The sequence below is a fragment of the Amblyomma mixtum genome, chromosome 9 (genome assembly GCF_055824585.1).
Source record: "Amblyomma mixtum isolate Tamu chromosome 9, ASM5582458v1, whole genome shotgun sequence".
Lineage (NCBI taxonomy): Eukaryota > Metazoa > Arthropoda > Arachnida > Ixodida > Ixodidae > Amblyomma > Amblyomma mixtum.
This window is the reverse complement of record NC_143020.1, coordinates 77,923,441-77,937,414: the sequence shown is the minus strand read 5'-3', so window position 1 is coordinate 77,937,414 and position 13,974 is coordinate 77,923,441. Positions and strand designations below refer to the sequence as shown.

General features: G+C 43.1%; 1 protein-coding gene across 4 annotated transcripts in view; it reads right to left on the bottom strand.

The window, feature by feature from the left end:
* Window positions 1-13,974, bottom strand: part of LOC149329805 (uncharacterized) — a 105,426-nt gene extending 91,452 nt beyond the window's left edge. For 2 of the 4 annotated variants that reach the window (XM_089560471.1, XM_089560472.1), the window contains exons 1-6: window positions 13,745-13,970; window positions 10,745-10,992; window positions 9,484-9,594; window positions 7,910-8,065; window positions 5,860-6,030; window positions 5,293-5,454 (exon numbers count right to left, since the gene is read on the bottom strand). In XM_089560471.1, coding sequence (XP_089416597.1) covers window positions 5,293-5,454; window positions 5,860-6,030; window positions 7,910-8,065; window positions 9,484-9,594; window positions 10,745-10,969 — 825 coding nt within the window. In that variant the 5' untranslated portion in view covers window positions 10,970-10,992; window positions 13,745-13,970. Of the gene's footprint in view, window positions 1-5,292; window positions 5,455-5,859; window positions 6,031-7,909; window positions 8,066-9,483; window positions 9,595-10,744; window positions 10,993-13,744 lie in introns of all 4 variants that reach the window. The other 2 variants (XM_089560473.1, XM_089560474.1) reach the window with 2 other exon arrangements.

Here is a 13,974-nt window from a genome sequence, read left to right as displayed (position 1 = left end):
AGCATGAGGACGTCTAACTCCACAGACAGGATAGAACTAGCAGAGCTATCTAAGTTAATAAATAAGCGCAAGGTAGCCGACATAAGAAAGTTTAACATGGAGAAAATCGAGCATGCTCTAAGGAATGGAGGTAGCCTAAAATCAGTGAGGAGAAAACTGGGCACAGGTAAAAACCACATGTATGCGCTAAATGACAAACAGGGCAATATCATCAGCAATATGGATAAGATAGTTGAAATAGCCGAAGAGTTCTACACAAATCTATACAGTAGCGAATGTAATCATCAAGTTACTGAGGGAGGCAGTCGAGCACAGCAATGGGACATCCCGCCAGTAACGAAGGAGGAAGTAAAGAAAGCCTTAGGAGCAATGCAAAAAGGGAAAGCAGCTGGTGGGGATCAGGTAACAACAGATTTGCTGAAGGACGGAGGAGAGATTGTGCTACAAAAACTAGCCACCCTGTATACGCAATGCCTTGTGACCTCGAGAGTACCAGAAGCTTGGAAGAACGCTAACATTATCTTAATTCATAAGAAAGGAGACGCCAAGGACTTGAAGAATTACAGACCGATCAGCTTATTGTCCGTTGCCTGCAAGGTATTTACTAAGGTAATCGCTAATAGAATCAGGACAACCTTGGACTTTAGTCAACCAAATGATCAGGCAGGCTTTCGTAAAGGATACTCGACAATAGACCACATTCACACTATCAATCAGGTGATAGAGAAATGCGCAGAATATAACCAACCCCTATATATAGCCTTCATTGATTACGAAAAAGCATTCGAGTCAGTGGAAACCTCAGCTGTCATGCAGGCATTGCGGAATCAGGGTGTTGAAGAGTGCTATGTGAAAATAGTGGAAGATATTTGTAACGATTGCACAGCTACTATAGTTCTCCATAAAGTCAGCAATAAAATTCCAATACGGAAAGGTGTCAGGCAGGGAGACACGATCTCGCCAATGTTCTTCACTGCCTGCTTACAGGAGGTATTCCGGGGACTGGAATGGGAAGAGTTGGGGATAAGAGTTAATGGAGAATACCTGAGTAATTTGCGATTCGCTGATGACATTGCCCTGCTACGCCACTCAGGACAAGAACTGCAAAGCATGATCAATAAGCTAGACAGGCAGAGTAGAACGGTCGGGCTAAGAATTAACATGCAGAAAACCAAAGTAATGTTCAATAGCCTTGCAAGGGAACAGCAGTTCGCAACTGGTAGCGAGGTGCTAGAAGTAGTAAGAGAATATGTCTACTTAGGGCAGGTAGTGACCGCAGATCCGGATCATGAGAGGTAAATAACTAGAAGAATAAGAATGGGGTGGAGCGCGTATGGCAGGTTCTCTCAGGTCATGAATGGTAGCTTACCAATATCCTTGAAGAGAAAATTATATAACAGCTGTATCCTACCGGTACTCACCTATGGGGCAGAAACGTGGAGGCTAACAAAGAGGGTTCAGCTTAAGTTAAGAACAACGCAGCGAGCTATGGAAAGGAAAATGATAGGTGTAACGTTAAGAGATCGGAAGAGGGCGGAGTGGGCGAGGGAACAAACGCGGGTTAATGACATCCTAGTTGAAATCAAGAGGAAGAAGTGGGCTTGGGCAGGGCATGTAATGCGAAGGCAAGATAACCGCTGGTCCTTAAGGGTAACGGAGTGGATTCCAAGAGAAAGCAAACGTAGCAGGGGACGGCAGAAAGTTAGGTGGGCGGATGAGATTAAGAAGTTTGCGGGGATACAGTGGCGGCAACTAGCAAAGGACAGGGTTAATTGGAGAGACATGGGAGAGGCCTTTGCCGTGCAGTGGGTGTAGTCAGGCTGATGATGATGATGATGATGACTGTTCCCACTTCGAGTTATTGATCAATTCGCTCTCGCCCTACCATAAGCTTGCCGTCTCGGTTAGCTCAGTTCGTAGAGCGACTGCTCCGGTGTAGCGGTGGTCCCGGGTTCGAACCCCGGACCAGGACGAATTTTTCTTTAACTACGAAGTTTCTGAGAAAGCTGTATAGCTTTCCGTTGTAACCGTATTGCTGTGCTTGGGTGGATGCCAATAATTACTCCCTTATTACAAATTTACTCCACCTTGGGGGATTCCCCTTAAACATTTGACCAACACTGTTCCCACTTCGAGTTATTGATCAATTCGCTCTCGCCCTACCATAAGCTTGCCGTCCCGGTTAGCTCAGTTGGTAGAGCGACTGCTCCGGTGTAGCGGTGGTCCCCGGTTCGAACCCCGGACCAGGACGAATTTTTCTTTAACTGCGAAGTTTCTGAGAAAGCTATATAGCTTTCCGTTGTAGCCGTATGGCTGGGCTTGGGTGGATGCCAATGAGTAATTACTCCCTTATTACAAACCCGGAAGGTGATGGTTCATTATTCTGATATGCAGGAAAATTGGTCTTTTAAGGAGTTTCCGTCAATCGCATTGAACAGGTAAGACTGCCGCAACAAACCAATAGGGAACGCTTTTGACGATAGTAAGAACGTGAATAGAAAAAAAAAACAGACAAGACTGCCCTCAGGTGATCTTCTGAGATATTAATTGTTAGAGTGACTTCTCACATTATATGAAAAAATTGCGTTCAAAAACAGTTGCCCTCTTAAAAATGCTTTTCTCCAGAACTGCTCGGTATGCATTCGTAAAAATCAAAAGTGAGATAAAAACAAAAAAAGACCACGAACACAACAAGAAATAATGTGAATAATATACAATAAAATTAACAAAAATACCCCTAGCAAGGCTGAAAGAACATGGTGGATTAAACATTGATTATCTTTCAGCAAATTATCCCATTCATTTATCGTAAAAGTGAAGAACGAATGAGCAACATTCCTGCGGCAAGGAATCTCACTTTTTCGAGTGATGATTATGCCACGCGCTGGTGATTTATAAATGAACTAAGTTTTTTTCTATTTTTTTAACTCGAAGCATTGATTGCGTGCTTTATTTCATTCAAACACAATTTCTTCTAAAGTTTTATGCGTTAAGCAAGCCGCAACTGAACATCACACAGAGCTAAAACAATCCAGTAGACGCACATCCGGCTTAATTGTTCAGCCATTGTTTCTCAGATGCCGCCTCGCGCGTTAGATGGGTTGCACTAATTATATTTGTGAAAACTGTAAATGTGCAAAGTCAGATTGTGAAAGCTGTAGCTGTGAGTTTTGGCCATTAAAGCAACCTTTTATGTAGTTTAGAAAGGCATCAAAATGGCAAATGCCATCAACTCGGCTAGTTCAGCTAGACCGCTGCCCCCATCTTGTCAGTTGACCAATTTATCTGCTGTTCCCAACATCAGTCGAACCGAACGATCTTGGAGAACGCAAGATGGCGCTGCCTTGCAAGCCCACTAACTACAGTTCATTCCTACTTACGGCCAATTGAAATGTGGACAAAAACGCATAGATACCAAGACTATATTTACCTGCACGTAATCGTATATTGGTATGGAACACACTACGCAAGTGGATTCTCTTTCTGCCAGCTTCATGCATAACATTTTTTAAAATATTTTTCTTCTTCGTTTTTTAGAAAAGACTCCAATACTGCACTTTGAGTGCCGTGGAAAACGGCAAAATTACCGTTGCAATACGTTCAGAGTAAAGGGGGGCGCTCTCAGTCGTCTTTAGAAATGAAAGGTATATTAGAGATTGTAATTTATTTTACAGTCTGATTTATAATACCAACAAACACCGTTAGCGAAAAATAAAGAAAAAAAAGCCGGGCGTGGTGGCATCTGCCTACATGTCGTTTCAAAGGGGACGTTCCTACCATCTATGCATCCATGCACCCGCTTGACTGCTGGCCGTCCTTCCGATCGTTCATCCATGTATACATTAAGCGATGAACAAATTTTGCATAAATGTATGTTCTGCTAAATGGCTTGTGTATACATTAAAAATATAAATATTATCGCATCACAGAGCATTCTAGCCGTTTTGGTTTCGTTGAATTGTGCGAAAAAAATATTTCTTCACTCCAGAAAGCATAGAGGACCAAATCATAGTGCGTAAAAATACCGGACAACCAAACAATAACTAGCAGCCGGAATATTGTGTGCTAGCATTCTGGTGTACGCTGATGTATATATTAAGCAACTATTTGTATGTCTGCTCAAATTTAAAAATATAGTAACCAGCAGTGAGAACTGAAATGCTAACAAAAACGCCAATAATAACACCAGAATGGAAGCAGAAAGTCCATAAGGATCAGCAGAAAGTTTTCTGAATACCATGGTCACTCTCAGTTGTTCCTGATAACTGAACCGAAGGTAAAAGATGGGAAATGCTGAGCGGTATTCTTGCGCCTTAAACGCCACCTTAGCATGCAGCTCGTCACTACAGTTTTAGACAATTTAATGCAATCCCAGCCTGATTTTAAAAGCGCTATGCGTTATTGGCACCCGGTCATTTCGGTAACGTTCCTGCGGGATTCACATTATAGTCTCACCCGTATAATTTACGCGTGCTACTCATGTCATTTAGTGGTTAGAAAGCAGGATTCGTGGCTCTCTCTTGAGGCTGGAGGATTATGCAAAAAGTCATGTAAGGAATCCATTCATATAATCGGCTTTTCAAGATTCAATTTTATTGAAATCAAATTTCTTTTACGCGAAACCGAAGGAACGAGATATGTTTACATGAGAGCATTGACAAGCATTTCAGGGCTAATTTCCTTGGAAACAATAATGCAACTAAGGCTCGCACTCTTCTGGTTACAGGACTGATTTAAGTTCGACAGCACTGGGAAATCCGAACCATATTTCGTGCACGTATAAACACAAGGAGTGCACAATTATCGGTTCCCTGTCGATAGATATCTTTAGATCAAAGGGCGGTTGTAGGACAAGTATACGGTAGTAGGCAACACATTCAGTGACAAAATAAGTACTTGAGGACCAAAAACAAGCACAGTAGTTTTGAACGCAGAAATCACCAGAATTTATTTACGCGACGCGGCACGTCCCTGTCAAATGGTCTGTATTTTTCTGACTAGTATACAACTGGGCTCGCAGATCAGCCTAACATTTAATGTTTTAATCAAATAAAAAAATCCCACTGTGGTTTGAAGAAAACTGTTCTAAAAGATAAATTCTGATTTATTTTTTAGTAAAGCTGCGAAAATCCCAGGGTTTGAAGTTTACATTAGAGTTCGTCGCGCCTATACACATAACTGTGTGCGAGCCCCGACTCTTAAAAACATTGATATTAAAAATACTAAATTTCCAATGAACAAATGAGTACCACCATACTAGCATATCGCATATTTGCTGTCAATTTTTCTTACCTCTGATGTATGCTCATCTCTCCGTACCGAATTGACTGGCGTGGAACTATTGTGCTTTAGACAGACTTCTAAATGCTTGTTCACATTTCTCTTCTTCACTTTCCTGTTGCAAAGTGTACATATCGTAGTCTTGTTTCCGTCACTGGTATTTATAAAGCCAGGCTGCAAGGAAAGTTGACGTAAGGATTAACGTTTGCAACATATGTACCAGTATCAAGAGTTAAGAAATGCCATTTTTTATGTATAAACCTCCCTTTGAGAATACAGTGTCCGCGACCTGCTTTGCCGTTAGACATTTAGGCTGGAGCGTCAAAATTTCGCCACGTCATTAAGTATGGCAAAATTTTCGTTTCGTCGCCTAGCGTTTTCATTTCGTGCTGAAGAGAATATTTAAGAATGCCAGAACGATGCCCAGCCAACTGCACTGAAAAGTTCAGTAAGCATTCTGCTGCCCGTTGGAACGCATAAATGAATTCCTTACAGGATACACCACTAGCCCATGGCCCATAGGCATCATGCAGACAAAGCACGGCTAATGCTAAAGAACATAATAAAGTAGAATATTACCTCCTTCCTTTCAGGAGCTTTGAAATTCTGACTTTTGTTCTCTTGGTCAACGGGCATAGCATTGTTTTGAGAAGGCATCATCGGAGGTGTCGGAGAATCTCTTGGGTCCTTTAATTCTTCAGTGCCTCCACGGATGGCGGAAGGGTTTTCATTACACACTCTTTCGTGCGCCTGACAAACAACAAAATAAAGACCCGTGCGGAGAATATTGAACATCATGGTCACTCTACAAGGTACAACAACAATGACAGTGGTTCAAGCAGGCATATTTACGACGTCAATATAAAGGTGATGCTGGCCGGCCAGTTTGTCCTGCAAATTATATACAAATATATATGACCAAGTCTAAGTATTCTACATAGTGCGAACTGTCACCAACTTATGACGCTCTAAACATGTTATGTTGTTAAGTATGCTGAAATCCATACAGCATCCATGCAAGACAAATACTTTGAAAAGCGTAGGCTTTCCATCTCGCAATCGGCTTGCTCGTATTGAGTAAGGAATCACACAGTGGTGCCGTAAACTTTCGGAATCAAATAATAATTTGGATGTTTCTCAAAATCGTATCCAGCAATTTCTGATCCAGAAACTTTCACAGAATATGACACTGCATGGTAAGTCGTTATAAGTTATGATCCTTATTCGCCCCTTTGGTGCGAGTACAATGAGAGATTTAGCAGAAGCTTCACGAATGAATTCTACCGTCTGATTTGTTTCACTGCCGCCTGACCTCGCACTACACAAGGTTGTTGCTGCTAAGGATAAGAACTGGGAAGAGACAGGGCGCAATCAGCGACAGAGAGTCCTGTTCCTCCCGCACTGCGTCTCTTCGCTGTGTGAAAACTTGACCAAAGTCACATCTTGAATATTTTATACCATTTCTAGCGACCACACTGGGTCCCTTCATTTGGACTTGTGCATTAAAGCATGTCTCATGTGTCAAGGCTAAGGATCCGAATAGAAACTTGTGTCTCTTAATTAACCCTATTCAACTTCAATGCACTCGATCATACTTCATTTATTCTATCTCACAGCTTAAAAAGTTAATCTGGCCTCACTCTGTAGGTTCTTCTAAATATACGCATATTGAAAGATTAAGTTGTGCTCCAAGACTTCACCAGCCTTCAAAGATACGTAAGTGCTTGGATCTCTTGGAGTGCTAAAGTCACGAGCACATGTTTTGTTCCTAATTGTGCACGCAGGTCAGAAAACCATGCGAAGATTCTACGTATACTTGCTTTCCCGCTAATCTCTGTCTATATATCCTATGTGGTCCAAACACAAACAGTAAGTGTCAATCCCCACGTGCCTGAAGACTTTTGTTCAAGCATACAGAGAATGGCATGGTAGCTTGCTAGTCGAAAGACACGAATAGTGTGAGAAGACTTCAAAAGCATCATTTTACAAGTATTTTCTTTGGAGAGGTAGGGAGGGAAGGGACGAGGGAGGGAGGAGGATAGATATCATAAAACTGTGCCTACCTCGTGTTAGAAAAAAACTGAGCAGTGGCGCAATTCATACACGTGCATGCTCGGCTATCGCTAGGTGTCCGATATGGTGTCACTCTACTGCTGGTTATTCAAGTGCGTCTCTAAGCTTCCTAAATAACCTGTGATATCTATAAAGTTTTGGAATATATAGAAACATGCCGTGAAGATCATCAAGGAGCAGAAATCAAGGAGTCCGGAAACGCAGCATAGTTTTCAAGAAAACGACCATAAAATGTTAACGGGACAGAAATGCCCAAACTCGTTACTGGGATATATCGCCCACCTTGATCTCACTCTCTACTCCTCTCTTTCGCCCCAGTGAATCCCACAAGGTAGAGGTCAGGTGGTGTAAAGACGAATTAAAAGAGAAAAAGTGCATCCGTTTTTAAAGCTCATTTTATTTTAACAGGTCACAACCCCTAGTAACGACGGGTGGTGTATTGCGAGAGAGAAGGAATTTTTTTCGGTTTCATACCGAACCAAATATCATATCACGAATTCTTATCACTACGTGATTTGCTCTGAATCGTCAGTGGAGTAACTGTGCACCTGCTTACCTCAAGCTGCCATCGAGGTACTGCCACCACGCAGTAACGGCACTGCAGGATCTGCTGAGGACAGTTCTTAGCATGATCTTCCCACTCCCGCCCTTTCACACAGTCTCCGCAGGTGAGGCAAGAAATTTTCGTTTCTTCGCATTCCAAGTAGTGTCCCTGTAAAATGCATATCGATGCAGTGTTTCTCGATCGCGGTCTTTTCGGGAAGGCAAACAAAAAAAAAGCAGAAAAATGCTTCGCGTCCCGTAAGGTTCGGAGAGAATATTACTAAGCATATTACGCATACAAGGGTACGACGACTTCAGACTCGTTAGGATCCTTATGCCCATCAGCAACCTAATTCGATCTTCTCCATGACATACGCTTCTCCCATATTCCTCCATTCAACCCTGCCCTGTATCAGCTGCGGCCACGTTATCCTTATAAATCCCAACTTCATGCACCGTCCTCATTCACTGCCGCCCACTGCAGCACTTTCCTTCTCTTGAAAACTATTATCTTACTCTAAGAAATCATCAGTTATCTTGCCTTCCCAGTACATGCCCCGCCCATGCCCGCTTTTTCTTCTTGATTCCAACTATAGGATAACATTAACTCTAATTCGGGGTAACGTTAGTGCTGTGAAACTAGTTGTAGAACCATAGAGATAAAATAAAAAAATTACAGAAAGGAGAAGTGATAAACACGGAGCAGAAGGAATCCGAACATATGACCTCGGAACCTTGTGCTTAGTCGTCAGCCAGCTAAGCGACTACAGAGGCTGTCTCCTAAGTCCACTCTCTAGTGTGTCCATATTATGTGTTGCTATCCTTACCGTCCATATTTATCTCCAAATAGAGTTGCGAATATAGAACACCCTCTACTGTCGCAAGTGACTTTTTTTTTTAAATGTCGATCCCATTTCAGTGTGCAAAAGCTTTCCGCACACGTCAATGACTGCAAACTAAGAAATATTCATTTTGCTTTGAGATAATACAGTCCGGAATAAAGTGCATAAGGAGAGCTAGCCTCGAAATTTCCATTATATAGTGGGAGGACAGCCAGAACACCAGACCGTTTATAGAACTACCGCAATTATGGCTGTACAAATGTACAATGTCAAATGTATCACGCTTCCAATATGCTATCAAAACAGAAGAAGCTGCCTGAAACGCTGGTACGTGAAAGAAATCGCAGCTAAAAATCGCAGTATACCACACATAAAAAAATCGCTAATCTTACTGTTATAAATATTATCTAAGATCCTAGTGAACGCATTCAAGCGAAAATGTGGTTGGTATAACATAGAATAATTCCCATGTGCTCTAAATGTTTTTCGCTTTGTTTTTCTATGAATTTAATGTGGCGTTTGAAAGATATCCTCGGGATGACTTTCCATCATATGAAGTACGTATGTGTTGTCCGCATAGTCCAAGGAAATGTCACGCAACACAATTCGCCACTCACTCGAATCTGTTTATGAAATACGTGGCTTTCTCTTGTGTGCTAGTGGCCTAGCCCTTGTGTGATGTAACCGCTACCAACAATGCTTGCTGGAAGCATTAATAACGAATTAGAAAGGAAATATCACTGACCTCCAGGTCCTTCAGGCAAAAGTACCTGTCGCAGGAGTTGTCGCCACCTTTGTTCGGACAATAAACTTGTTGGTCCATCGCAATGGTAATAATATCAACTGCGGGCATCATCTGCGTATAAAACGGGAGTGCGGGTGGGCAAATTTACATGGACAGTGGCACATGCTCATGATGCCCCTATTTCTTTCAGCACGACAGGAAGCACCGATCTCTGTCTCTGCAAGCCTTTCACCCAGCGCCAAAGCCGTCTCTCAATTTTGCTTCCTCAGAGCCGTGCCCATATCCTCAGAAGAAATTTCAGGTAGCATGGGAACAATTCGCAGGAGAAAACGAGACAGCATAGCACTTGTCTTGTCTCGTCTTTGTCCTGCATTGTTCCTGCGCTACGATTACTGTGTTACAATGAATTACCAACCTGCCCAAGCCTTTTCTGTTCTCAAATTTCCGGCACTGACTCATGTGTCCAGCCATGCTGCTGAAACGTGTCTCTTATCTGATATCTGCTACATACGGCCGAATAAACGCTTTTTCTACATTGCTCATGTAATGTGCGTCTGTAGATAAGCGTCACAGTCCATATGAAAAAAGCTAAGTGCAAGAATTGCTTTGAACAACACGCTGTATCCAGCTGTCAGCAACTTGTAAGTTGTGCATGAATATCAATCACTTGCTACCGAACCTCAGACAGTAGGCTTTGCCCTATGTTTAAAAACACGGGAACAGGGCAATATGGTGCCATGGGCTTCAATATTTAAGATTAATGTGCATGCTTGAGCTGTAGTGCTGCTATACCTGATTAAATTACTTCGGATTCACTAGCTCCAAACGTCTTCCCCTTGACAAGATTGTGACAATTCCCGGCTTCGGAGTGGCGGTTTATTTTTACACAACTTATTCGCCTTCCTAAACTAAACTGCTAGCGTCTCAGAGCAGTTTATCGATGTTGTGGGTTGTCTATCTGGCAGAAAATTCATTTTGCTACAGAAGTTGTCTGCTACATGGAATAAAGCCCTATGATTACGTTCGTGCTGTTACTAATCGTAATGATGCTTACTATTCGTTATTTTGACTTCTTCATTCCTGCACTTGTTCGTAAACGTATGAAACATCTGGCATTGCATTCAACCTAGGTGATCCGCGTTGTTTGACAAGTAAAATTTGCAATAATGGCGCCCGGGCTTGATTCAGACAAAAAATATAGGTGACGAAACGCACAAGAACTTCATTCAAAAAGATATGGTTGACAAGAAGGCGGCAATACCTCGTCGACAGAGACTTCCTTGTTTTCATACTTGCAATGTATTTTCTTCCGGTCGCTCGATTCGAAGATGCATATACTGCAAAAAGCGTGGGACTTCTGATCCTCGAACATGTTTTTTGAAAGCATGCCGCATTTCGAGCAGAACATGCTCAGGGGGAGCTCGTCTGTGAAGTTGACCAAGAGTGGCCCGCCCGGCAGGTCTCTGTACATCACCTCTGTCCTCATTCTGAAGCTTCAAGGTGTTCTTCCTGTAAACGAATTAAAACAAATGTTTATTTAAACCTGTGTAAGCGAACTGCCTTAAACAGTTTTCGTGACTGCTTTAGGTCACTGAACATATTACCGCAAATTTTTGTTTTGTTCTATTGGGCTTGGTAGCCGATAAGCATCAGATGCCGACATGTCTGAAGCACAGGGTTCGGTTTTTGTTCTCGTGTTAAAAACTAACAATTTTTCAGAAAATCAGAGTTCATATCAAACCTCTACTACCTTTGAGGAAGCAAGCGTACATGTAATATAAACGACATTTATTTCTAGCGACAGGCTAAACTGAAATGCAATTTGTTCATTACAAAAATGGACCACAATGTTTTCTCTTAGTTCTTTTTATTTCTAGCGACAGGCTAAACTGAAATGCAATTTGTTCATTACAAAAATGGACCACAATGTTTTCTCTTAGTTCTTCAAGGTTAGCACAGCACAGTAGGGTGTGGTATCAGTGCACATTAATGAAACCGAGGTGGTGAAATTATTCGGAGCCCTCCACTACGGCGACAACCCACAGAATCAATCACATTCTGACGTGAAATTGAACGAACCAACCACAGCATTTACTGCATGGTTGTTGTTTTTCTTCGTACTGTTACTTAAGAAAAACTGGGTTAAATGTATACAGTCATACTGGCGGAGGTAAATAGGTGAAAGTTGGTGAGAGCTCAAAGTGCGAAGTTGGAATTAATCGGAAATGAAGTGAGGAGTCGATAGAGCTGAGCAGTTCATTTCCCACGCAAGAGAACACAAGCCCGTCTCCTCCTCTTTCGTCCTAGGCCTATGCTGCAATGCCGCAAAAAGCTGTCCAAGAATACAGTTGGTATCCCTATCCAGAAAGATCAAGTAGATACGTCCCAGTTTGCGGTCGCTTGCATCTCAAAGAAAACTGTCTTTTAACGAACATTTCTTACACAAGTGGTGCGGAAGGGAATGCCAGGGGCGCTTTGTTTGCACAGTCCGGCAGTGAATGTCAAAGCATAACTGTTTACGAGGGTAAATGTTGCTAATTTTTTTTCTAGCCAATCACAGGCAAGTGTGGGGAGAATTGGCTGGTCACTCCTCCCGTTTGCTGGAAAGACACTGCCTTTCCTTTAATTTCTTCCATCGGTTTACTACCCTAGCTTGGTCTCATCTCACCTTCAAGTGCTGTCCTTTCTTTCTGTTAATGCTTCTTCCAGCCGCATTCTTTGAGGTTAATTTGCCGTTTCGTCTGCATTTTCCAAACCTCACTATACTTTCCAGCACACGTGCCCTTTCGTGCCTTCGTCTTCAGTCCCACGACACCCTGCCCACAGACCAATATTTCTGCTCCTGGGGAGTTTTGTTTTCCCTCCCACACCTCACCTCTCTGCTCTGCAGAGGGTATATAGCTTAAAAAAAAAAAAAAAACAAGTGCCAAGCAGCATTCGCAGGCGGTTTTTGGAAAGTACAAGGTGTGCCGTTAGCCGGCCCCTGTGTCGGCTTTTGAGTTTATTTTGCTTCTCTTCATCCATGCTCCTTCCTTCGCTTCACATCCTGCAATTATTTTATTCGTCACGTACAGAAGGAACTAAGAACCACGAATTAAGAAGTATATCAAAACCAGAGAATTTGAAATGTGCGTCATATCTCGTTATCTCTTAAGCCCTACAAGACAGTGCATGTCGTGCATAGGTCCGACACTTATCGCCAGTTGCCCCCATATGCTTCGTGTGCATGCAACTGTGCGAACTTTGGGTCAAGCTTGATCAACCCTGCAGAAAGGTGAAACACGACGAAATTGTGCACACATGCTGTTCGCGCTTGTAAACCTCTGAGCGGCTGCTCGAACACAGCGAAGCTGTCAAAGTCCTCTATAAGCAAACCTCTATCACCACACCAGCTTGCCTGACATCCATGCAAAATCATCGACGGACTGGATTGGATTGGAAAACATTTATTCACCGGTAGAAAGTGGTTCAGGGTGATTTCTTGGTCGCGCTATATGGCCGTCAGCGCGTGGGTTACGGCGACCTCGTTGGCTCGCTCCACTGCCCGGAGTTGGATCTCCGGGTCGGAGCTGAGCAGCACGGAACTCATGCAAGGCCGTGTGATAGCGCCGCGTGCGTAGGCGGAGAGTGCGACGAGAGTCAGTGCCAGGCTTCGTCGCTTGATGGCGCAAGCGGACTTCGTGATGCGTGCCAAAATTTCCGGTTCACAACAGTAACGTCGCACGTATCATTCACTCGTCGATTAAAGGAAGGAAAGCGCGGTAATCAGGTCGTGTCGTTTATTCGTTAACACAATGCAATTACGTTTTTTTTCTTCGAAACGGAAACATTAAGCCGCAAACGGTGTGACTCAGAGAAGTGTCGCTTTGTCATGCGACATGCGCTTATCTCCGCTGCCTCGTGCATTGAGCCATCGATTGGTCCCAGCGGGCAACTGACCGACTTTTCGAGCTCTAAAACCAATGAAGGAACGCACTGTAATGAGTGCATGGCGATGCCAAATTGATTCTTCAGTGGCGTAGGCGTAGTCACAGATAACGTTCTGCTAGAAGCGCGCAGGTGATGCATCCACATGTGGAAGGCATTTCTAAATATTCTAAATATTCTAAATATTCCCACGACTCCCTTTCTCGTACCTCCAAATTTTATCACAGATCGTTTGAGTAATTTTACGCTTTCCATGAGCCACCGCAAACTATTCATCATAAGGGCTTCCATCAGCAACACGTATATGGATGAAGTAGATGCAAACAGCACTAACCTTTTCTATGTCCTCAGCAAACACATCCCTTTTCAGCACAACGATGGCGTCTCACTGATCGCTCTACGAACTTGTAAGTGGAGCAGTATGGTAACTTAATTTTCCATTTTCTAAAGGCAGAAACCACAGCGACGCCATTGACGCAGCAAGATAACAAGAAAACCGAGCTCCGCCGACCGGCGAGGCCCACAATCAGCGCAGCGATAGTTGCCATAGCAACCGGTGCCTTG